At 30.4% G+C, this 27245-nt stretch overlaps 2 protein-coding genes and 2 non-coding genes across 4 annotated transcripts; 1 reads left to right on the top strand and 3 right to left on the bottom strand.

Moving 5' to 3' along the window:
- Positions 1-3546: 3546 nt before the first annotated feature.
- LOC114916599 (small nucleolar RNA snoR77) lies at positions 3547-3673 on the bottom strand. Its single transcript, XR_003805156.1, has one exon. It is a non-coding gene; the product is annotated as a small nucleolar RNA snoR77 (small nucleolar RNA).
- A 3368-nt stretch (positions 3674-7041) lies between these two features.
- On the top strand, positions 7042-12176 carry LOC109809047 (transmembrane protein, putative (DUF677)). The gene is made up of 3 exons (XM_083063773.1): positions 7042-7725; positions 7871-7933; positions 10952-12176. Exons 2-3 carry the CDS (start codon positions 7885-7887, stop codon positions 11980-11982), a joined length of 1080 nt encoding a protein of 359 aa, XP_082919899.1. The 5' UTR covers positions 7042-7725; positions 7871-7884; the 3' UTR covers positions 11983-12176.
- Positions 12177-14188: 2012 nt separating this feature from the next.
- LOC114916598 (small nucleolar RNA snoR77) lies at positions 14189-14315 on the bottom strand. The gene has a single exon (XR_003805155.1). It is a non-coding gene; the product is annotated as a small nucleolar RNA snoR77 (small nucleolar RNA).
- A 4655-nt stretch (positions 14316-18970) lies between these two features.
- LOC145952057 (uncharacterized) lies at positions 18971-23877 on the bottom strand. Its single transcript, XM_083064275.1, has 3 exons — positions 23870-23877; positions 22973-23370; positions 18971-19038 (listed from the first exon to the last, which is right to left on the bottom strand). The coding sequence occupies exons 1-3, from the start codon at positions 23875-23877 to the stop codon at positions 18971-18973; spliced, it is 474 nt and encodes a 157-aa protein (XP_082920401.1).
- Between the last annotated feature and the right edge of the window lie 3368 nt (positions 23878-27245).

Below are 27245 nucleotides of genomic sequence, written 5' to 3'. Positions count from 1 at the left end.
AGTTAGTTTGAATACAAATTAACTTAACCTTAGTTAATTTAACTTATACCACAAGCTACCAAACGCTATATATAGGATTTCCTAGTGTATATATTTCATCACTTCTTGTTCTCTCCTTGGAGAATTTTCTCCTTTAGAACTTTCATTTAGAAATTCCTCTTTGTGACAAGTTCATCATCTCTAGCTTATCTTTAACTAGGAAGTAGCGCATCAAACACTCTTTTTCTTTGATATTTAGAGCCATGGATGAAGATCAAAGAAGTTAGGAAGGATCTATGGGGAATTTTGCTACCTTCTCCTTAGGTGTTTCCATCATGTCATCTATGCAATGTGATCTAAGGTAAGGTAAGGTTTGTGTTATTCTCTAATTAGAACTCGAGATTTATCTTAATAATATGTGTAAATCTATATATATTTTACACATATTAAAATAAATTTTCAATTCTTACTAAAGTACATTACCAACCACACTTAAAGAATTATACTTAAATTTTAGGCTAAAAACCTATTTTGGTCCCTTATAATAATTGTTTGTTTCAATTTAGTCCCACTTTTATTTTTGGTCTCAATTTGGTCCCTAATAAATTAATTGGTTTCAATGTCGGACTTTCGTCCAAATTATTTAAATGGAGTTAACTGTTGGCCATGTGGATGTCACGTAGATGCATAGGTGGATGCCACGTGGATGCCAAATTTCTTGAAAATACCTGGAACCAGAACGGCCCGTTCTGAAACCAGAACGGGGCGTTCTGAAACAAGAACGGGCCATTCTGAGTGCACTATTGGTGTGTTAATTTTGTATCTGAAACGGGCCGTTCCAGATGCAAAATTAACACATCACCAGTACAGCAAAACGGTTATTTCTGAAACCAAAATGGGCCGTTCTGGATTCAGAACGACCCGTTCCAGAACGTCAAGTTAAGTAGGGACAATAGAATATTTTATATTAATTTTATTAAAAAATATAATAATTTTGAAAAATATTTTTTTATGGTAAAAATTTTAAAATTACTTATTTTTATAAAATACAATTGTCTTATAAATAGGGTGATAACTTTTCCTTTTTCTCTTTCTGTTTGAAGAAATATTTAAGTGTCACTTTATAATTTTTTGCAACTTATTTAAAATTAGAGGAATAAAATGATAAAAATTAATAGGATAAACATAATAAAATTATTAATTTGTTTTCTTTTAGTGTCCTCTAAATTTTTACTCTCATTTAAAACAAAGATATTTTATATGTTAATTTGAATTAATTTAACGAAGTATCATATGATTTTTAATTTTTAAAAAAAATTATAAATTTGATCTATACATGAAAAGCTTTTTAATTTAACAATTAAATTTTAAAAAATTTGATATAGAACATTAATTATTAAGTAGAATAAATCTATCAAGACTTACTCTTAAAGTAAGTAAATTTTTTCTTCATTAAAAATGAAGATAATTTTACCACAAAATAAAAAAATAATTAAACAATAAAATAAAATATAAAAAATATTAATGTATTTATTATATGAGATATAACAACATAATTAAAATATAATTAATAATATATATTTTATAAAATTAGTAATATTTTATATATATAAAAAAATGAAGAAAAAAAATTAGTGGGGGCAAGTGCCCCCACTATGATTAACTTAGATCTGTCCCTGCATGTGGTTGTGTGGTGAAATGTTAGTCTTGTGTATCCTCTTTCTTTACTTCAAGTTCTACCTCTTCAAGAATAGATTGTTGTTGTTGGGGTACATCGTTAATGACTTCAAGAAAAAATACCATGTCATTTCATCCTTTACTGTATAATGTCAATTTGGTAGTAAGTAGTTCACTTCAGTTTGACTAACAATGAAATAAAATCTGCTACCATTATCTTTAATTATACAATGCATTGTCCTTAATGATACATTGTAAAGCCCAACTGTTTAGCAATTGAAGTTATCAATTTCTATTGATAATATTACCAAATCCAGTGTTTGAAATGTTTTGTACCTTGGGTCTTTTTCCTTCCACGATTCACAACCGTGAACTATAATCATTGACAGTTTGTGTTTAGCAGTTTGGAACCAGAACGGCTCGTTCTGAAACCAGAATGGCCCGTTCTGGATGCACTCTTAGTGTGTTAATTTTGCACCTGGAACGAGCCGTTCCGGATGCAAAATTAACACACCAAGAATGCACCTAGAACGGCTCGTTCTAGTTTCAGAACGGTCCGTTCTAATTTGAGAACGGCCCGTTCTGGTTCCAGGTGTTTTCAAAAAATTTGGCATCCACGTGACATCCACCTATGCATCTACGTGGCATCCACATGGCCAACAGTTAACTCCATTTAAATAATTTGGACGGAAGTCCAACATTGTAACCAATTAATTTATTAGGGACCAAATTGAGACCAAAAATAAAATTGGGACTAAATTGAAACAAATAATTATTATAAGAGACTAAAATACTATTTTAGCCTAAATTTTATCATTTATAAAATTCTCAATTGATTGTGAATAGAGTACGAGTGATGCGAGATGGAAGAAAGAGAAAGAAACACTCTTCTTCAAGGTCTCAATTCAAAATATAGCAGTTGGTGGAACAAAGAAAAACTTTGGAAAAAAAAATGAATTCTTCTTGATCAAAGTAAAAGGAGTCATGTTTGATCTATCATTTGAGAGTTTTCAAACCGGAGTTTAAACATTTCAATGCATGAAATAAGAAGCAACAAGATAGTAGTTAATTTAAATGTGGTTACATTCAATCAAACTCTTTTCCAAACACACATAATGGTTTTGGTTCGGTTGTTGCTAAAGAATACAGCAACACTTGATGAGATGAATAAAAATTAAACGCAGAAGTTGAAGTTAAAGTTTCAAAAAAAAAAAGAAAAAAAGAACATGGAACATGTAATATGTAATATGTACCATTACATTAATCAAATAGTCAAAATGTCAACAAAAACAGGTTAAATTAAACACCACAAAATCAAAGGACCCACTCCACGTAACACACAAATTGAAGCTGTTATCATATAGGCAGTAGCTAATTTAATTCAAATTAACGTAAGTTCAAATAATTATCGTCACTAAGTTTTGAATTTTGGTTGAATTGTTAGCACCTGAAATTTTAATTAAATCATGTGGGAGAAAGTGAACTTCGCTTATGAACTCCTTTTTTTATGCAGCTTGTGCTATTCTTTCTCAAAAAAAATTATTTTATCGTGCCATAATCATTTGATACAAATTATTTTGTAACAACGAATTCTTACAATCAAATTATTTTGGTTATATCCTCTGACTAAAAAGAAAACAAAAGCATCAATCTGAATCTCTTACTAAGCAGAGACAAATCATACGAACCATATGCATAACTAATTCAATTTCAACTCTCGTGAACAAAATTTGTCCTAGTGACAAAAAAAAACACATTCACCCTACATTAATGGTTAAAATAAGTATCTTGATTAAATGCTTCTCAAATGCCCACAAAAATCAAATCAAAAAACGTTTTATTGATAAAATTTTTTTTGCAAAATCCTAATAAATAAACAAATAAATAAAAACTGTGCTTGAGCTTACTAGACCAGCTTCAGAGAAAACCTCAGCAAGTCTGAAGAGCAAAAGCATTCGATTTATGAGTAGTTAAACACCTTTAATGCCATTGAACAATCGTGGCAAGTAGGCTGCCTGAATTACCACTCAATAATTACATTTTCTAAATTTCCAATTTTCAAAATTCAAACTTTCATATTATATTACAAAGTATGGTAATCAATAAATAAATAAATAAGATAACAAATGTATCAACCTTATCAAAGAAATCCACTAGACCCATTGAACAAATTTGGCAGAGAAAATTAGTGAAAAGGTTGAAATGGTTTTGTATTGGGTTCTGCATTCATCTCTAAGGCACAGGTTTTGTAAAACCAAAGAGCCAAACTCCAGACCCTTAGAATCTTAGATGTGATAAAAATAAAAATAAAAGAAACACAGAACAGAGGTATGAATTCGATTGGAACAACCTTAATGCACAATTTTGAAACAGACACAGAGGTTGAATAGTTACGCCGCTTTTGTAACCCTAAGCATGAGGTTTAGTGAAGGATTGGTGAGAGAATATATAGCCAACAAGGTAGTGTGAATGTCAGTGTTTTAACGCTGTTGGGCCAGAATACTTTGGATTTGTGCTTGGCCCATGTTAAAAATTAAAACAAATTACCTTCTTCTTTGTTGATTAAAAGTTACATAAATAACAATACCATGGTTAAAATAAATAATAAAAGTTAAATAAGGGTAAGTGAATAAGAAGGCAATATAATACGGAAATTGGAGATAAAAACAAATAAATAAAATATAAATGTTTATAAATAGATAAAAATAAGATAATTTTTATTAAAAAAATTATTTATTTATTTAAACTAGTAAGATTAAGACATTTCATGTTTCTACATATTTTATTAAATAAAAATATCGAGGACAAGAATGAATATAGGATAGGAACCAAGGATGGAGATGAGGATAAGGTATTGAAACCCACACTCATCCCACCCTGTTGCCATTACATACTTAGAATAGAGAGTTTACTCAATTTAAATTTGTGTGTTTAGTGTTTACCTATTAATAGTGGTTTTATTTAAAGAAGAGAGTGTACAAATAATAAAAAAGGTGAAACTAAAAATATTTAAAACAAATCTAAATTAATTAGTTAAAGAATGAATATGTCTTTTTTTTTTTTTGGAGGGGAAGAATGAATGTGTCTTAAAAAATAAAAAATAAAAAATAGTATTATAGATAGTATAACAGAAGAAAAAATATATTTTATGTCTTTACATATTTATTCAAAAGTAAAAGAAAAAGTAACATAAGTTATTAAAAATATCCCTTAGAAAAGTTATTAAAAATAATGGTGATGATTTTATTTAATGGTAAAAGATAATTGTTCAACAATGATTGTTATTATAAAAAATGCAGAGTTATTAAAATAAAAATAAATAATATTTTAAAAGAATATAAATAAATAAATTAAAAGGTAAAAGAATTGAAAATCAAAAAATGTTTTTTTTAATCGATGGCCAAACAATCCCAATAGGATTAATTAATAATCGACGGAATACAATGTAAATCTCCTTAAAAGGGAGAAATAGCAAAAGTAGGTAATATATTAAAAGTAAAGTTATACTTTTGGTTTCTCCATTTTTATGGATCTCAAATTTTGATCCTCTATTTTAAAATATAAATATTTACTCCTCGTATTTTTAAAATTATGAAATTTTTGTCATATAGTCAATTTGATCGTTTAATATTGTTTGATGATCTGTTATTACTTTAAGTAATGTGATATTTAATAATATGATATGTAAAGATAAAAATATAAAAATAACATGTAAAATTTTTTATTGCATTTATTTTTTTAGAGATTGATGTTTATTTTATTAATATAAATATTATTTGCACATTTGTTTTTAGTTTTTTATTTCTAAATATTATGTTACTAAATGTTACATCACTTAAACATGCATAAACGTTCAAATTTAGTGATTAATAGATGTCAATTTGATGAGAGGATCAAAATTTTATATTTTTAAAATTTTAGAAACCAAATATTACTAGTTTAAAATAGAACAACTAAAATTATGAATTTATAAAAATAAAAAGATAAAACTACAATTTAACCAATATTAAAGGTGCAGGTTTCACAATCTAGTGTCATCCCATGTTTAGCAAAAGAATCGGCCAAGTGGTTGGCTTCCTTCATTATGTGCAAGAACACATAATGTTGCATCTGCATAATAGCTTTATCTCTTCCATCACTTGGTAGCAATGATTTGTAATGGAACATCCTTCCTTTGTCATTCAAATTGCATATGAAGAATCTAATTCAACTATCATTTTAATAAATGTTATATACAATGATATTATATATACTATAATTTATATATATTTTTTTTAATAATATATCAATATAAATTATATCTATAATATAAATAAAAATAATTTTTATTGACAAATATTATATTATTAGATAAGTTACAATAAGGTAAGTTACCATATGAGAATTATTTTCTTTTAAGTGGATGACTTGCATGTGCCCAAACGGGAGTAATCCCTTAGAAACATGTCATGTTCGTTGCACAAAACACTGCCAAGTCACAAGAGAAGCATCCTGCAAAAATGTTCCATTATAGTTGATTATGCAAAATATTTATATTAAACATTTTAATTTCTTATTTTTCTCAACAAAATGTTATGCTTTATGCTATAAAAAATTATTTTTAAAAGATTAAAATGAAAATGAGAATTTATTTCTCCATTTCACGACAAAGAGGAATTGATTTAAATTAATCTAGCAAAAAGATATTATTTGGTAGTACAAGATCTCCATATATCTGTAGTCTCCACCAACTTTTATATTACACTCGTAATAATAATTTTATGGTTAAAAAAATTGAGATTTATATAGTTGTGTTTTTAGTATCTCATATTTTCTCAATTTCCATTTTTAATCCCTCAAAAAATATTTGATTGGTTATTTACTCTCCCAAAATTATTTTGTTTTGTTTTTTGCCCTCATTTTTTTTTTATCAATTTCTATTCTTTAGCTTCTCAAAAAATATTTAACTGATTTTAGTCCTCCAAAAATTATTCTATTTTATTTTTAGTCCCTCCGTTTTTTTTTTCAATTTCCATTTTTATTCTCTAAAATAGAATTGGTCTTTGTAATTCATTCTTCTAAAGTTTAGAACTATATTCAATTTTTATTAATATGTGATATTTTTAAATATTTTTTTATTAAAAGATTAAGTTATATGATATCATGTATTATCCATAGTTAATCCCATTTAAAAATAAGACTCAATTACTTGTCATGTGAATATTAGTAGAAAGTAATTAAGATGAACTTAGAAACCTAATAATTTATTCAAATGGTGAAAGGATCTCGGTAGTTTGTATGGAATCCTAGAACTAAACCTCATTTAGTGTTTTGTTTCTGGTCACATCTCAAATTGAATTTTCAAAAGTTTATAATTAAAGTTTCTGCATCTCAAACATATGTTTCTTTCATTTTCAACCAATTTCAAACACTAACTATTATTGTTAAAAGAAAAAAAAAATGTGAAATTTGGACTCCCTTTAATAGAGAGACGCCTAATGACACTCACTACACAACAAAACAAACTTAGTATTAAAATATTAATTTAATTAATGATAAAATGAAATTTATGAGAGGGAAAAAAATATTTTAAGGATGTTGGTGAAGTATTTTTTTTTTCTTCTTTGTGAGTCTCTAAAAAAAAAAGTTTGCTAAAATCTCACCAAATAATTATCACGAGGAAGGATTTCTTCATGAATCCAAACAAAAGAAAAATGATATGTGAGGTCCCAAATAATGAATACAAATTTGATATCTCTATCATGGTGTCTTTCTCTTTCATTTCCTTCGTCTGAATTTCCGTAAAATAAACATGCAGTGATCACTTAGCTTTGACTTTGAGATTACGACAGAAAATAATTCTAGAACTTCCTTCCCTCACGCCAAATCAAGATATCACTTCACGTACACTACATTGCCTTATTTTCATGCCTCTTTCTTACAAGCAATAGAAAAAATGGCTTTAGGGTTTGCATTATTAAAAGAAATCAAAATTTCCTCTCTCAAAAACAACAGTGCCACCTTAACAATCTCCTTCGGTTTTCTTTCATTGACAATAAGAAGTAAAAAACCAAAACCTCATTCATTAAGGTTTGGTTAGCATCCATTTAATTTTCAATGGGAAAGTTTCTATTTATTGCACCTTTGTTCCTCTTTTTCTCTTCCTTTTGATAATTATCCGTAGTTCATTGCATATCTTCTGAATTTTTTTTTATCTTTCATCTTTGATTTGCAGTGTCACGTTTAGCAATGAGGAAGAAATTAGTTCGGAAAATCAAAAAGTGGCTTTCGTGTTCTGGTAATTAACATGTTCATCTCTTTATGCATTGTTTTCCTGGTTATTGAGTTTGGTTTGTAGGTGCATCAGTATCAGAAAGATGAATATATTAATTAAGGAAAACAATGTTTCTTTATAAAATAAAAATACAAATTTGAAAATTACAAGGAGATCATTGATTATTGAACTTTGATATAGACAAGGCCTTATCTAGGAATTTCGGGCCTTAAAATAGGGACCTATATGTTAATATAACTTAATAATTTTTATGTTATTTTTCTAGCTTTTTGAGCTACAAAATTATTTATTAAAGTTTTATAATCAAGTAATTCTAATATTTCACTCTTAATAGATAATATAGTTAATTCATTCAATTTATCTTGTAGCATAGTTGATCTTATATGATATACTCAATTTTAATTTAGAAAAACTTCTTTCAGCAGTTGCAACAATTACAAGTAATGTTAATAATATTCTATAAATAATGTATGTATTTGGAAAATAACATGATATTTTTATATAATTCAATTTTTTTTAATGGTATGTTAATTTCATTTGTTAGAATTTCTTTTAATAACTTTAATTCTGAAAAGAAATCAAGACCATCAATATCAGAATGGTCCTCAAAACTCAAAATCTTTTCAAGATTGATACAATATTTTTTCAATTCATCTTTCCCTAAAGTTTTAAATTTATTTGAATCAAATAAAAAATAAAACATGTTTTCATATTCTAAAAATTGTTCAAATCGACTCTCAATAGAAAAAATAGATTGATCTAATATATACAAAAAAATAATTAATGCAAAAAGAATTTCTAGCAGAATGAACTATCTTATCACTATGAATGTCATCAAAATATTTTTTCCTATGAATCTTACGTTTTTCATTGAACTTAGGCTCTATATTCATTTCAATAATCATTTCTTTGGTGGATTCTAATACAGATGCAAAATCATTTTCTCTATAATTTTTTAAATAAATTATAAGACCTCTTAAGTGATCTATAGCAACATCTATATGCACATCTTTAGATTGCATAATCTTACCTATAGAATTAATCGCAAAAAGTATATCATACCAAATATTCATTCTCAATAAAAATTCAAAATTCCTCATCTCGTAAGTCACTAAACACATGACTTCACTCTTTATCTTGGGATCTTCACTAGTTTTCGATAATTGAACAAGTGCATCCCTTATTTTTGGTGTTTGAAACTTTATGGTTTTAACGCTTTCAATTCTACATTCCCATCTTGTTTGAGGTAGTGATTTAACTAAAAACTTAGATACATTTTCTGGTGCTGGTTCAATAACATCAACCAAGAAAGAATGAGAATGGAGAGAAAATGAGAAAGAGATAGACTAGTGAGAAAACAAAGAGGTTGAAAATTTGTTATCTGTAAAAAAATAAAAGTAAGTAGTAATGACTGTTGAGTGACTTTTCATTTACAAAAACTAATAAATGGGTTGTGGTCTTTTAAGTAATTTTAATAATTAAAAAAATAAGAGATATAAAAAATATAAGATATGTGTCTTATAAAATATTGGGTATTATCTCAAATATTATTAATTTTTTAAAGGTTTATTTATATCAATAATACTACTATTAAAAGAACTTGGAGGCCTTATAAATTTGGTGACTCTAGGCATTAGCCTTAATTGTCTTATTGAATGTCCGGCCTTAGATATAGACATAGAAAGCTGAATTATATTTGCTTATGCAACAATATACTTCTAATAATTAAAGGTAAAACATAATAGTAGTATTATTTATATCAATAATACTACTATTAAAAGAACTTGGAGGCCTTATAAATTTGGTGACTCTAGGCATTAGCCTTAATTGTCTTATTGAATGTCCGGCCTTAGATATAGACATAGAAAGCTGAATTATATTTGCTTATGCAACAATATACTTCTAATAATTAAAGGTAAAACATAAACACAGCTTAATTTGTTAAAAGTTGATCTTGTTGATATAGACATAAGAAAGCTGTAATATTACATTGAGCTTTCTTGATCAACTCAATTGTTGCTCCCACCCTTTTGCCTCATAACTTATCATGCTGTAAATTCAAATTGAGCATAATGTTTCTAGCAAATATTCGTTAGTACCTTGTCCATTTGAAAGCTGATATTGGTTGTAGGTCTATTTGGATAAGTATCTCCAAAAGTACTTTTAAAGAGAAAAATAAAATAAGTTTGATCATAAATTAAAAATAACCCATGAGTTAAAAATAAAATTTTAAAAATATTAATACCAAAAAATTTCTACAAATTAACTTATATATAAGCTAATTTTATATTTTCTTCTCATTTTTATCTCTAAGAAATGTTTATACAGAAATCTACTCAAACTTGTCCGTTATATTTAATATTACACGTAGAAAATCATTTGGTTTGCTTGTGGGAAATAGGACTACATGATATCAACTTTTATCGTTCCCTCTGGATTTTATGTTTCTTTTCCCTTCAAATCCATTATTTAATCTGAATGTTATAACTGCCCTCATTTTGATACTACATTGCTTTTATGTGCTCTGTAAATGCTTTGGTAAGGAGAAAAAGAAGAATGCACCTTAACGGGGATGCCTGCATATGTATCACTAGATTCACCAGAAATACTCGTGCACTTGTGTTTATTTAACTTGATTTCATAAAGAATATTGCAGTTGATCAAGAAGATAGGAACCTAAGCAGATCTTTAAATTCCTTACAGTTAAGGAATTTCTCTCATTTAACAAAAGTATCATATCTTTAGCTTAATCAGAAACATCATCAAATTTCCACTAATTCAGATTAGTTATGAATAACTAATGTATGAAAAAGCAACCAATTATTTACATTATTCAAGGAAAAAAAATGTAGCATCAAAATGACAATGAAAAATGGTTACATTTACATCTTTGCATGATAAACAAATTAAGTGTTAGAGCCCTTGTACATATACATAATTATTATATGAAAAAACAACCTTAATTGTTATATTTACTAGTTTACATAATAACAACGTATTAACAACAATGACATGCAACAGAATGCAGCACCAGTTCTCCAAATCACCAAACTTGTGTGGACGTGCGTGAAGAATATGCCAATGCATTTCGTACAGAGTCATACACTGAGTTTTGGACACGTGTCCTTGCCTATTCCAAGGGTGAATCCTCTTCTTGTTTGTCACGAGAGTCCACCACTTCGGCCCGTCTACCCTCTTACCGTTTGTTCGCGGAGCATTTCTTGGACCCAGATCAGCCCACGGTTACTCGGGCCCTATCCGAAGCCCAATGCAGGCCCAAGATCCATTCTCTCTTGTCAGACTATTTTGCACACACTGCCAATGCTTCTCTTCTTTGTAGCCATCTTTTAAAGGACATTGATCGTGTACGTGTGAAGTATAGATCACTCAAGACCATTCTTCAATGTGTTCCAACCAATCAAGCCCCTTCCACAATGGTAATGGCCCACTTAACTGAATTCTCCAACTTTTTGAACCCATTTGCTGCATCCGGCTCATGTATGAGTCGGATGCGTGCCACTCAGTGTCATTATTTGGACTTACAAAAGCGGCTCGAGACGAGCCGCGACAAAGCACGAGCCAAGCTGCAATTAGCTGTTAGGCTAAAATGCGGCTCGGCCTGTCTTATTGTGGTAGTAACTGCTTCACTTGTTGTGATTGTTATGACTCATGGCTTTGTTTTGCTTGTGGTTGCGGCCGGGTTGGCTAGTACCATGGATTGGGCTTCAGAAAGGAAGCTGGCTAAGGTAATGGCTCGGCTCGATGCAGCCGCGAAAGGAACTTATATAGTGAATAAAGACTTGGAGACAACGAGCCGGCTCGTGGCTCGGCTAAATGATGAGTTTGAGTACATGAGGACCACAGTGAGATTTTGGCTTGAGAGGAAAGATGATAGGATTCAAGCCGATGGTGAAGTGGCGCGCCTATTGAAAAAGAACCAATGCAGTTTTAGTGATCTATTGGATGAGTTGGAAGAACATTTGTATTTGTGTTTCATGACTATTAATAGGGCTAGAGAGCTTGTGCTAAACAAGATCATTGACACAACTTGATACATTGCCAAAGTGTCATATAATGATTAACTGATAAGTTATTTACATTTAGTTTTAGTTATTGATTTGTAAAAGTAATGATTTGTATTACTACTTTATGTTAAAATTAGACCTAGTTTTACATTTTGTTTGGATTGTTGTCATAAACATGTACATGCTTTATCTTTTTTGCGACAAAACAAATAATAGAAAACACATAAAACAAACAAATATCCTCCTATCAATGCATTTATTAAGTATTTGTGCATGAAATAGTCAAAATGGTGTAACCTTCACCGGGAAGAGAAGGGTTCTCTACTTTTCTTCCATTCCTAAGGTTAAATGGGAAGTTGGTATGATTGATCTTTTAAGAAAAGTTTGGACACCATTCAAGTATTGTTCTATTGTTCACCACTATCACACCTCCCACTTCAGTTGTAATTTACATCAACTGAGATCGACCACTTTTTGTTTGGCATTGGAATCCTTTGCTATAAGATTTGTTTGAGGCTCCTCTAAGAAAAAAAAACTGAAAGTATCTTCCCGTGTAGACATGACTGCAATGGTGTTTGACCTGCCAAATTTGGAGTGAAATTTATCCAGAAAATTAAGGTAAATAATCGTATATGTTGTTGGAGACTTCTAAAAGTGAAGTCACACTTCTAATAGATGACTTATTGTTTTATTATATATATATATATATATATATATATATATATATATATAGGTGTGACTTTCATTGCTCCTCCCTAGTAATTAGTTTTAAGTTACACTACTTGGATAAATGCCACTTTAAATTGCACTATGCTGGTTTAAAAAACCAAAAAGCAGAGCCAATGTCTAACAATCATAGCCAAAGTCATTTGCCTTAATACTGCATGAATATCCTTCTAAGAAGCATCACATTCACAAGAAGTATTTTGGCAAAATCAAGCAAACATAGTAAGCATACAGTTATCATAATTTCAATTGCTGAAATGCACTTTGAGTTGAGTTAGGTCTAACAGAAGATGCAGGGTAGTCCATTTCATTCAATTAGAGATAAGTGTAGAGAACAAGTTAGGAAAGAAATTGATGTAGGATCCAGTTTGTTTAGCTACAATCAATTTTAACTTTTTTTGTCTTAATTCAATATTGTTTTGGCCATTTATCTCTTTAAAATTGACTTGATGAAGACAAATTGAAGTGAAGCCAAATTGAAGATTCTCCGTCTTTGATTGAAATAATGGGTTGTTCTTGTTATATCCTGAGTCTATTATTGAACTGGCAATTACATGAACCTTATTTTCTGTGTAATATTAATATTCATAAATAAGATTCCGTATTAGAATATTTTTGTTCTGTCAATATGATATGACTAGTAATTTGTTAAACGTATTCTTTAATTTTCTTACTAAATTTTAAGTTCTTATTCTTCAATTCTCTTCCTAAATTTTAAGTTCTTATTCCAAAAGTTATCACAATTTGTTTCCTAGAATTATCTATTTCTATAATTTAGGGGTGGTTCTCATACCCCACCTTTGATTAAGAACTCTTTCAAAAAGTGTATGTTCTTTGTTTTTTTTCTCTTTCAAGAATGTTTCTTCCTCTTTCTAGAGTCAACACCCTCAATCTCTTTTGAATTACCTTCTTTCACACTTCCCACCGAAGGAGTTGAGGACAGTAGCGTCGTATAAGAGGAATTCAAATGAGTGTAAAATAGTGATCAATCTAATAACAATAGAAGAAAGAGAAAGAAACACTTTTGTTCGAGGCCTCAATTTGAAAAGTAGCAGATTCAACAAAAGTTTGAGCTAATTTCGTTCATACCAAGGTTCATAGTATTGAAGGACGAGTTTCAATATTTACATGAATACTCTAAAGAGTTTTCTCAATATTTACATAATACTTTTCCATGTCATATTCATTTTGATTTCAAATCTTGTTGTGCAACCATTTTTCAAATCAATAATTTTGGTCATTCCCTCCAACAAAGGGAAAAACAAAAGTATCGATCAAAACACCTCCCAAAGCAGGAATTAGTTCTACTAACCACGCACATAACTTATTCAATTTCAACTCGTGATCAAACATTAGTTACAATTGCCACATCTCTTCAGTGACAAAACACAAAATAAAAACAAAACTTCAATGGATCATTGATTCTTAAAACAAGTATTATCAAAATACTTTTCAGATGCCCAAAAATATCAAATAAAAATACTTTTCGATGAACAAACAAACAAAAAATGTACTTGAGCTTACTAGACCGGCTTCAGTGAAAATCTCAGCAAGTCTGAAGAGCAAAAGCATTCAATTTATGAGTAGTTAAACACCTTTCATGCCATTGAACAATCGTGGCAAGTAGGCTGCCTGAATTACCACTCAATAATTACATTTTCTAAATTTCCAATTTTCAAATTTTCATAATATATATTATAAAGTATGCCAATCAAATAAATAAAAAAAAAAAAAAAAGTGAACAAATGTATCAACCTTATCAAAGATATCCGCTAGACCCATTAAACAAATTTGGGTGCGAAAATTAGTGAAAAGGTTGAAAGGGGTTCGGTATTGGGTGCTGCATTCATCTCTAAGGCACAGATTCAAAGCCTAAGAGCCAAACTCCAGACCCTTAAATTACATGTGACAAACAAGAAAAACAGAGCAAAAGTATCAAATAGAATAAAACCTTAAGACAGAATTTTGCAAAAGACACAAAGATTGCATTCATCTGGGAACTGTGGTAGAACAATTACGCCGCATCTGTAACCCTAAGCATGAGGTATAGTGAGGGTTTCGTGAGAGTATATATAGCCAACAAGGCACTGATATGTCACCGTGTGTTGATGCTGTTGGGCCACAATACTTTCGATTTATACCTAGCCCATGTTAAAAATTAAAAAATTAAAATTAAAAATTTATCCTTTTTAATCTTTATAGTTTTAGATAAATTTTTTAACTATCAATTTTTTAATTTTTTAAATCTTTATTGTTAATTTTTTTGTAACATTTTTTTGTGTTGAGATAACAAAAATATTAATTTAATTTTGTATATCTAATATTAAATTTATTTTATTAAAATTACTCTAAATTAAGTTTCTAGACATTTTATATATTTTGTGTATCTTCATTCGTGATGTTTATTGCACTCTTTTTTTACTCTCACAAAATTAAAGACTTATACCACATTAGCACAGTTCAAACAATGTTATAAAGAGAATGAAAAAGATAGCTTTTAAAAATAAAATTATTTTAAAAAATATTAATTTTTATAAAATTTTCAAAACAAAAGCAGAGAACAAGGCTTATCTATTAAAAATGTGGATGTGGATATTACATTCTTATGTACAAAGTAATTTTTTAAGGGTAAAATATATTTTTTTAATTCTTATAGTTTCACTTTATATTTTAATCCCTATAATTTAAATTAGATATTTTTAATTCTTATATTTATTTATTTTTTGATGAGTTCCTGTAATTTAAAATAGATGTTTTTTTAGTTCATATATTTATAATTTTTTAATTATTTTATTCCTATCGTTAATTTTATCGTACTTCCTCTTCCTCCACATTTTTTATTTCGCTATTTACGTATCTCTACTCTAGCCACTCTTGATATGCTCCTTTCATCTTTTTAACATTTTATTTCTTTATTTTTTCTCTTCAACAATTAAGACACTAACCACTTCATCTTTATTATTTTATGAACCATATTTTTTCATCTTGTCATCACAACCATTATCATCACTACTACCACAAATGTCACTACCGCCACCACATCATGGCAATGATAGTAACGATGGTAGTAGTAGTAATGATGATGAAAGTGATAATGGTGGTGATGATGATGGTAGAGGCAATAGATAGTGGTGATTATTGTAGTTGTGGATGTAACAATAATAATGATCTTATGAAGCATCAAATTTTTAGTGAATGAATAAAAGTCATTTGATTAAATTAGATTGAATGGTTGATATTTGGTGTCTAACTAAAGTTTGACACTTTGTTGTCATTTGATCCTATCTTATATGTGTTTGTGTATATGTGTGTGTTTGTATGGGAAGGAGTAGGGATCAAGTTACTCCAAGAGTAACTCTTTATAAAGTTATTGCACTCAATAACTCGTGGTATATATTGATTTCAATGATTCAACTATTAAGAAAAAAGTTCTTATTAAATAGATCAAGTCAAAAAAAATTTCAAAAGTTTAAAAAATATTTGATATTTTGTTAAATAAATTCAAATTAATGTATTATACACTTTCATTGTAGCACCTTATTTTTAGAGTTAAAATAAATAAATGATTTACTGTTTTAGAAATAAATAAATGATTTACTGTTTTAGAAATAAATAAAAATAATTGATTGGGTTTTTATTTAATTAATAAAGAATTTTCTAAAGAAATAATGATAAAAAGGTTGTATTTTGGGTTGAGTTTTTGTTTAAAAATAAATAAAGTGTTCAAACTATTAGGATGGTTTCTAAAGCACAATAGTTGGTGGGTAGAATAGGAAAGTATAGTATGGGGTCAACTTGATGTGTTTTCATTCTACTAATTTTCTAAAACTACTTTGTCAATAGAATCTAGTGGAAAGGATCTTGAAGTTGAAGAAGAAAGTCACACTAGTGAACCTTTATCATTAACAGAGTTTTTTCAAGGTAACGGAGAATAAGTTGTCTCACTCATGGTTGTGAGATAATTGTGGGTAATGAGATTATCCCTTTGGTGTTAAAGCCCAAAGAAACTTTGTTGTTTAAAGAATACTTGGGTAATTTACTTGAAAAGACAAATCAAAAAACACTTAGGTTAAGCTATAAATGGCTTGTAAACAAATACTTGTATATTTGTGAAAAATAGTGGAACTTAAGCAAGAGTTAGACGTAGTTTCGGTGATTGAGATGAATCAGCAAAAAAATATCTTGTGTTCTTTGTTTTACTTTGTCTACACTCTTTTAGATTTACATGACTACTTCATTGTTTTGCAAAGGTGTTAAATTTTTTATAGACACTATTTAATCGCCTTCTAGTGTCTTTATTTTCTCCATATGGACGCCAAAGTCCATAGGAGCATTTTATGCTCTCTGCCTCAATGACAATGGGTGCTAAAAAGACTATGTTGGGTGTGGTTCTTCTAGAGAACAAATGTAGGTTTTGGTGTTGGTCATGACCTTCCTCATTAATCGCCAATTGACATAAATTTTTACAACGAAGATGGCACCAAGCATGAACCTAGCCATGTTGGACTTGAGTGTTCCAGAGAGTAAAGAAGTGTTGCAATGACTCGACAAGTCATACATTGGCACAACAACATCCAAAACATAAATTAACAAAACCTATACATCATGCATGTCCAATATATATATATATATATATATATATATATATATATATAGAGAGAGAGAGAGAGAGAGAGAGATGAGATCTCAATAATCAACTTAAATAAAAAGCTATAAAGTAGTTCCTAATCATAAAAAGTGTAAAATAAAATTCCCCCTTATGGGGTTTTGGTCCTAAAATATATAATATCTATACACATACAACAAAAACATCTATACATATGAGTCGGTGCTACAAAACACAACTACAAGTCATGAGACCATGGTATCCCTAACTTCCACTATCCACTAGATGGCCACCAAAACAATTCTAAGTTACCCATCCTTCAACTATACCTGATATGCTCCCATCACTACAAGAAAAATGCAAATTACCAACGAATTTTTTTCGACGAATACTTGTCAAAAAATTTAAATTTTTGACAGATTAATTGTACTAATAGCAAAAAATATGTAGAAAAAATTAATATTACTAACGGAATATCTTCAACAGATTTATGTTTGTCGAAAATGTCAAAATTTCTAACAGATGTCTAAATCAAAATTTTTTGACAAATATTTTTCGATGGGTATTGATACATCGATGATTGAGGTCGTACTCGATCAAATTAAAACAATTAAATGTAGTACTAGGAAGTTTTCCTAGGTCGTCTCCCAAGGATCAATCTTCTCTGTCAAAGGTTCAAACACGAAGTGGGGGGGTTTGGTTCAAATTTATCAAAGTTTACAACACAATAAAATGCAAAGTAGAAAAGTAAGCAAAGCATATTGACTCCTTGTTAAGATTGTAACTCTCTTATCCCTGGTTCACAAAAGATTTCTCTGTCAACAACTTAATCCTTGTTCCATCCGAGTTAACCAACTAAGCGAAGATTAACTCAAGACTTCCCTACACGAATTAAGCAAACATATACAACATTGAACCTCTCCCCAGGATTAAGCAAACTGTGGTCTTAAACGCAACCAACCCGGATTCATTAAGCATGAACAGATGTTGAAAGCATTTAATACAGAAATCCAATGAAGAAGAAGAAAACTGAACAGAGATGTATATACAAATAAAACCTCAAATAGAGTTTTCAATCTGCCCAACGAGCCAACCCCAAGGATTTTAGCCTTCCATTAAAACAAAAATGCAGAAACAACAAGGTAGAAGGAAAGGAAACGAATAATCTGTATTACTTCAATATCCAAATGCAAAAACAAAACAGAGAAAACATGAAAGAAGAAGCAAAAACAGAGGAGAGAAAACTAAAGGAAGAAGAAGAACAGAAAACTAAACGTGGTCACATCAATTTGAAGGTGGTGGCTGCATGGTCAGCCTACCCTAAGTCCCTAAAAACCCTAGAAAAGTCAAATGGCCCCCTAATCCAAGTCTGACCCAAAAATACAATAAAATAAATGAAAAATAAAACAAAATGTTGATATGGCACTGATGTGGTGAAGTGGTGCTGACGTGGCACCTTGTCTTTTGAAGTCCGAAATATCCAAGCCCAAAAATGCTTCATAATTAACTTGAAAATAATTAATATACAAAAATTAGACCAAGTGAATTGGAAATAATTAAAATTCGAATTATTGGCCCAATGAAGCCCAAATAGTGAAAGTGTGCAATTAATAAGCGATTAAGCCCAAATCAAAAATTAAAATAAGTACAAAAAGATAAATAAATAAGGGAAATAATGACTCATCAAATTCTCTCACACTTAGCCTTTTTGCACTCCTGGGCAAAATCATGAAGTAGAGCAATGGACAAATCTAGAACAACAAAGAGAGTGACACAAAGGAGAAAAACAAAAACAAAAATAGCAGCACATAAACAGACAGAGCTACATACTCCTCAATGAATCCTGTGAAAAGAAAGGAATAGACAACATCCAACACACAAAGAGTCAAAGAAACCAGATACCTATGAACATCATCCAAGTGTTTCAAAACATGGTAAGAAAATCAGTTAGTTCAAGAGGTGAATCAAAAGCAACAGAACCTCACAAGATATGCACTGTGTCACAGTATCTCTCAAATGTTTAGGCTACTGTATACTCTCAAAACACTCATGAAAAATAAGCAACAGATAGACTTGGCAAGCCTCTAAAATCAACACCCAACACACATGCACATAAGGATCAAAAGGTTTTTTCAAGGTTGTAATGAGGCCAAGGACAGGGCAGAGGATAATATATGGGATAAGTAACTACAAACCAGAGGAACTAGAGGAGCAATGGGGAATAAGTCAAAAATAAGCATAAGAAGTAAACCCAGAAACCTCTAAGACCTCTACAATTAATCCTCTTTCTCTTGCCTCAAACAACTTCTTTTCATTTTTTTCATTTTTTTCTTCTTTTTTTTGAATGAATAATACAGAGTGAACAGTACACACAAAAATTGAGATGAGATAAGATAAGATGCGGAGAAGTAAAATGTACAGCATAAGGACTCAACTAGCCAATATACATCATCCAATGAAACATACACACACCCCCACACATATTCAAGAACTTATTCCCAAAACAATTCCAAAGCTCCAAAACTCCCTAAGGTTAAGGTAATCATGGTTTTTCACTTAAGGCTTGTAATGAGCTTCAAACAAAGAAAGGGAAATAGGCTCAACAGGGGCTACTAAAGGAATTAATTCAAGGTAGGCTTATTTGGCTAGAGGCTTATCATAATCAAAATGCCTTAATCCTTTCCGAACATGGATGTGAACCAAGAAATATCAAACAGAGTCAAGCCAAGGATATTGTGCAAGCAATCAAGAGACAAAACACACAAGAAAGAACAAATAGTGGCTCAAAACCTCACACAAGGTAAATCTGTCACATTCAAATCAACATCTCAAACCTCATAATCAACTTGTCAAGCCGAGAAAGACAAGGATTTCAATTCATAGAATATCAAGTAACTCATATCCAAGAGTGAAGTAAGTGCCTACAAACTATCAAAACCCATAAATCAAAGAGAAACATGCAAAACTATACATAAAATCTAAACCAAAAGTAACAAATAAACCCTAAAAACATATAACCAAAACAAACTCCCCCCACACTTAAACCACACATTGTCGCAATGTGGCACACACATAAGATCAGAGCAATCAGAACAATCAATAGAATTTGACATGTGCAATAAAAGTAAATAAGGAGAAAGGAAAAGAAAACTCCCTAAGTCATGGCGGGAGAGAAGCGGGGTCGAGCAAAGACATCTCCTCTACAACTGCATTCAACTAGGAAGGATTGTTGAGGAAAGGCTTCAAACGGTGCCCATTGTAACATCCCAAATTTTCTACTAATATAATAGTTTAATTATTATTTATTTTTATAGTTATTGGGATTATTTTCTTATAATTGTTTTAATTAATTAAATGGGTTTTATAGAATATTTCAGAGATTTTTTAACAATTATGAGTATTTTAATTAAATAATAAATATATATATATATATATGAAAATTATTTTGTATATTATTTATTAGAGGACTATGTATTCTTATGATATTTTGTTATAATAAGTATTTGGAGAAATTATGTGTTTTATTGTAATTATTTATATATTTTATTTTAATTACAAGTGTGTTGAAAGAAATAAATATATTTTATATATTATATATTTGTTAATGATTAAATATTGTATTTTATTATAATTATTTGGATTGGAAGAAATATGTTTATTAGATATATTATTTAATTATAATTTTTAATATTTGAGGGAAAGAAAAAGATAATCATGGTTAAAGTATTTTTACTAAAGGGTTAAAGGGAGGTTAAGTTTTTAAAAGAGAGAGCATATCAGATTTTGGGTTTTCACCTTTCACGCGCTTCAGAGCTCGGAAAACTCAGAGAAGAGGAACAGTTGGATTCTGCTTGTGCCTCATCTTCTACTCATCAAGGTGAAGGGGGAGTGAGAAACCTCACTTGGGGGTGTGAGAATAACTGATGGGTAGCATTATTGGCCCCCAATCCCTTGCCTGATAGGAACAAACACTTTATGAAAGTTTTCTATTTTACTTTATGATTGTTCTATTGCGTTCCTTGTGTGATTTTGATTGTGAATATGCGTTCAATTTCGAGAATAGATAAGTTTTGATATGGATTAGAGTGCTCTATGGGTTCCTACGGGAAACCCTACGAGAACAGGCAAATTTTGAATGTTTTTTGATTTGGCTTCTGAGTTTTCTGTTGTGTTCCTTGATGATTACTGAACATGAATGTATGTTTAATTTTGATTTTGGATATGTTTTGATATGAATTAGAGTGATCTATAGGTTCCTACGAGAAACCCTATGAGAAATAGGCAAATTTCAAATTTTTTCTATTTTGACTTCTGAGTTTTCTGTTGTGTTCCATGTTGATTACTGAGCATGAATGTATATTTAATTTTGAGTTTGAATATTTTTTGATAGGGATTAGAGTGCTCTATGGGTTCTTACGAGAAACTCTATGAGAAACAGGCAAAATATGAATGTTTTCTGTTTTGATGTTTGAGTTTTTTGTTGTGTACCTTGATGTTTGCTAAGTGTGAATGTGTTTAATTTAAAAAACAGATAAGTTTTAAGCCATGTTTGAAAGTAATAATGGTGTCAGAACTGCCTTATTATTGTGTTAATTCCAATGACGTGTTTCCTTTGAGCATGATGAGGATGAGAATCTCTTATATGTGACCTTGTGACTATGAGTATGAGGAATGTGAAATGTGAACAAGTGACATGAGATCTGATGTGATATGATAAGTAAAGTGAGGAGTCCATGAAGTGTGAATGTGTGTGACATGCATCATGTGCATCTATGTGACGGTACGATATGGAGTACACCGTTAAGGAAGGCCCTCCTTGTATAACAACTTGGGGGAATCCTATGGGATAGTGCGGTTTGAATGTCTCAATTCTGCCCGTTTGTGAGCACGAGACGTAACTTGTGCAGCTTCACTATCCCGACCAGACCCTAGTAGTACATCCTTCTAGTTGAGAGTGTATGGGTAGCTCCCTACATGTACTCCTAGACTACCTTAGGTGTGTTGTTTAGGCAGCACACCAGCGATATGTGATATGTGATTGACGCCACATGCATGCATTTGTGAGTTGAGTCCATGGCATCATTGCATAATGAGTGACTGTGTATGTGCTACTAATGTATGTATGACTTGAGTTATACTTGATTAATGTGTGCTTTGTGTTGTGCTTTGTTATAATTTGTGTGTATGTTGCTTGACCGTTATTTTTACACCTTAACCTAAGTGAGATGTTTCTCACTCCCCTATTGGTTCTATGTTCTATTGTGTTGTAGATGACCATCAACATGAGAATGTTGGTGATGAAGCTTAGGCTTCAGTTGGGCGTGCTTTGATAGGATATGTGACATCGGGGCGTAGTTAGGCTTAGTTTAGGATTTCATTATTGTTATTTTGTTTTGGAAAAACTCATGTTTCATTTTCTTGTAAATTTCGCATTTGACCATGATTTACGTTTACGAATGTGAATTCTCTACTCTTATGATAGTGGAACCATTGTTTTAATTTAAATGATTTTATTTACTTCGAGAATATGTTTTTATAATTATTGTATATGTGTGTCGGGGTAGAGGGTGTCACACCCATTAACTTTGAAGCTCTTGTCTGTGGATTCACTTTTGATCTCAACTGTACCATAAGGAAAAACGTTAGTAACAACAAAAGGTCCAATCCACTTAGAATGTAACTTACCACCCATGAGACCAAGCCTTGAATTATACAATAAAACTTTCTGCCCAGCCATGAAGTCCTTTCTAGCTATCAAGCTATCATGGAACTTCTTGGTTTTCTCCTTGTATAACTTAGAGTTTTCATAGGCTTTTAAGCGGATCTCATCAAGCTCACTCAGTTGCAACTTTTTTTCCTCTTCATCCTGATCAATCGAGAAGTTGCAGGTCTTCACAACCCAGTAGGCTCGGTGCTCTATCTCCACAGGAAGATGACATGCTTTACCAAAGACAACCCGATAAGGAGACATCCCTATGGGTGCTTTGTAAGCAGTCCTATGCACCCAAAGAGCATCCTGTAGCCTACTACTCCAATCTTTCTGGTTGGGCTGCACAATCTTCTCTAAGATCCTCTTGATCTCCCTGTTTGAAATCACAGCTTGCCCATTAGTCTGGGTTTGATAGATCTCATTTTTTTACCCCAAAAGCATATATAATATGTCCAATTCTGATAACCAGAGCAAAAGTTATGATTGTTTGAAGTTTTGCTAAAAACTAGTTTAAAATTTTTTTGTATCTTCAAATCAAGACCACTATAAGTGCCTCTGGGATTTTTTTACACAAAATATAGGTTGAAAGAAGTGTGCACACAAAATTTGAAGCAAAAATAACAAGTCTAGCTACCAAAACCAAAAATCTCAATTAATTGGAAAATTCAGACACTATTCAGCACTAATCACCGACACATGAAATGCAACAATTCAGCAACTTGGACCAGATTTTTAGCCCCTGAACAGAGGACTAGTAGAGGAAGAAAACAGAGTATGCCTAAATGAAATAGAGTATGCACGAAATAAAAACAAAGTACACCATACAATATACAACTTAGACTAAATTCGAATTTATTGTTCCATTGGATTACTGTTCCATTGGTTCTATTAGTTGCATGAGATTGAATAGCATGAATTCTTTAATTGATATACTTGCTACACCTACAAGGACTAATAACAAACACAAATACACAACATAACATGTAGTGGGACACAAAAAATGCAAACACAAACTGATACATCAACTGATACACAAATTGGTATACAAGACTGATACACAAAACTAATACACTGATACACTAAAACACTACACCAAACACACAGAACATAACAGAGACTCTAAAACACTACACTACTAACAAAAACACAAAACACACGACAGAACACACAACCTTTGACAAGAACCGATGGTCCCCGGCAACGGCGCCAAATTGATCGAGGTCGTACCGGGTCAAATAAAAATAATTAAATGTAGTACTAGGAAGCTTTCCTAGGTCGACTCCTAAGGACCAATCTTCTTTGTCAAAGGTTCAAACATGAAGTGGGGGGGGGTTTGGTTCAGATTTATCAAAGTTTAAAATGCAATAAAATGCAAAGTAGAACAATAAGCAAAGCAAATTGACTCCTTGTTAAGATTGTAACTCTCTTATCCCTGGTACACAAAAGATTTCTCTATCAACAACTTAATCCTTGTTCCATCCGAGTTAACCAACTAAGCGAAGATTAACTCAAGACTTCCCTACACGAATTAAGCAAACGTATACAACATTGAACCTCTCCCTAGGATTAAGAAAACTGTGGCCTTAAACGCAGCCAACCTGGATTCATTAAGCATGAATAGATATTGAAAGCATTTAATACAGAAATCTAATGAAGAAGAAGAAAGCGAAACAAAGATGCATATACGAATAAAACCTCAAATAGAGCTTTCAATCCGCTCAAGGAGCCAACCCCAAGGATTTTAGCCTTCCATTAAAACGAAAATGTGAAAACAACAAGGTAGAAGGAATGGAAACAAATAATTTGTATTACTTCAATATCCAAATGCAAAAATAGAATAGAGAAAACGTGAAAGAAGAAGAAAAAACAAAGGAGAGAAAACTAAAGGAAGAAGAAGAACAGAAAACTAAACGTGGTCACATCAGTATGAAGGTGGTGGTTGTATGGTCAGCCTACCCTAGGTCCCTAAAAACCCTAGAAAAGTCAAATGGGCCCCCAATCCAAGTCTGACCCAAAAATACAATAAAATAAACAAAAAATAAAACAAAATGTTGATGTGGCGCTGATGTGGTGAAGTGGTGCTGACGTGCACCTTGTCTCTTGAAGTCCGAAATATCCAAGCCCAAAAATGCTTCACAATTAACCTGAAAATAATTAATAGATAAAAATTAGAAAAAGTGAATTGGAAATAATTAAAATTCGAATTACTGGCCCATTGAAGCCCAAACAGTGAAACTATGCAATTAATAAGCGATTAAGCCCAAATCAACAATTAAAATAAGTACAAAAAGATAAATAAATAAGGGAAAAATAATAACTCATCGGTCAACAATTTCATAATTTTCAACGAAAGGTTTTTAACAGAATTTTCGTTGAAAATTTCATCCGTCAGAAATGTTAAATATTCTATTGGAAATTTCATCCGTAAAAAATGCTTAGTATTCTGTCAAAAATTTTATCTGTCGAAAATGTTTAATATTCTATCGATAACAATAAAGATAATTAAAATTGATAATTATATATTAAAAAAGATCAATAAATTTTTTAAATATATAAATATAAATTATAATAAATACATTAAAAAAAATGAGTAAATTATATATGTATATATATATATATATTAATATCATTCAATTATATATTATAGATATTATAATATATACTAGCAATCATTAAAATTGTAATGTTTATTGTGACCTAACATTCTATAGATGACATGATAATTAATATTATTTAAGCTAAAATGTACTTTTAGTTTTAGATTTTAATATTATCAAATTAATAATATTTTATTCTTTGGGTAAACTAACTATTAAGATTACGTAAATTCTTAATAAATCTTTATTTTTTTTTAGAAGAAGTCTTAATAAATTTTAATCATGTCTTTGGACATTTTAATAAACTAGTATTTTATAGTATGTAAAATACACAAATATTTTTTTTATATATAATTAAAAGTTATAATAAATTATATATATATATATATATATATATATATATATATATATAAATACTTTGATGAATTCATAAAGTAAGGTTTCTATCATATCTTGAAGTTTCAATTAAAAAAAAATAAAAAATTCCTAACATATTGCTTTGGCTCCAAAAGTATTTGAATTCAAATTTTGGTGAGTTGAATTTGAAATTCAAAATTCAATACATGCATCCATGAATCAAGTTGCTTAAGGTTGTTGATAGCCCTTCATGTGCACGGCCAAAATTTAATTCACCAATTAATTCAAATTTAAATTAAAATCTTTAACTAGTTGCAATTTGTAACAGCCGATTTGCACAGATTGTTTAAGGGCCCAAAGGTCCAATAGGGTTGATTTAGTAGCCCAGAACGGGCCATTCCCAAATCGGAACGGATCGTTCCAAACGACTAAAACGAGAGTGATTTTGTATCCTAGAACGGGCTGTTCCCAAACTGGAACGGACCGTTCCAAAATACAAAAATTGTCTACAAATTTTAGATTGGAAAGGGGCGTTCCCAAATTGAGAACGGATCGTTTTGGCGAAGCTTGATGCCTATAAATAGAGCACTCTGCCACTCCCAAAAAGCACACCTCTCATTTTCTAATTTCTTTTCTTCTGCTCTCTCTTCTTTCCCTTTACTTTATGCTTCAAGACCGAGGGGAACCCAGCGAGGGAGACCAACCAGATCTTGCGTAGGTTCAACTACTACTTATCAAGGTACGAGGGAAAAGGGGATTATTTATATGTAGAGTTACATGAGGGAATTGGGTAGAGGAAGAGCCCTTAGGATTATGAGTAATTTTATAATTATTTCTGTTTGGAGAATTATTGATCTTATGTGATTCTGAATGTATTTAGGACTATGAATATATGATTTATTTGTAAAAATGATGCTCTGGGAGAGAGAAAGAAATTATAGAAAAGTGCCTATAAGTTAGGTTTTCGAAAAATTGGATTATTTCTGTTTGAGGAATTAATGATACTATTAGATTCTGTATGTGTTGAGGATTAGAAATATATATTTAATTTGTAAGAATGATGATCTGGGAGAAAGAACGAAATTGTAAAAAAGTGCCTGTGAGCTAGGTTTTGGAACAATTGGGAGTTTTATTATTTATGTTAAGATTGTATTAAATATATAATTTCATTGATTATTATATTAACTTATGAATGTTATTATTATATTATTTGATAAAATTGATGATCTAGATAAGGATTCATGGTGAATTATTTGAGGGGTATGTGAACCACCATTTTGTGTGGATTGTGTAT

The sequence above is a fragment of the Cajanus cajan genome, chromosome 9 (assembly GCF_000230855.2).
Source record: "Cajanus cajan strain Asha chromosome 9, NIPB_CcT2T_4, whole genome shotgun sequence".
Classification (NCBI taxonomy): domain Eukaryota; kingdom Viridiplantae; phylum Streptophyta; class Magnoliopsida; order Fabales; family Fabaceae; genus Cajanus; species Cajanus cajan.
Note: the sequence above shows the minus strand (reverse complement) of the source record. Positions and strands in the feature narration are given on the sequence as shown.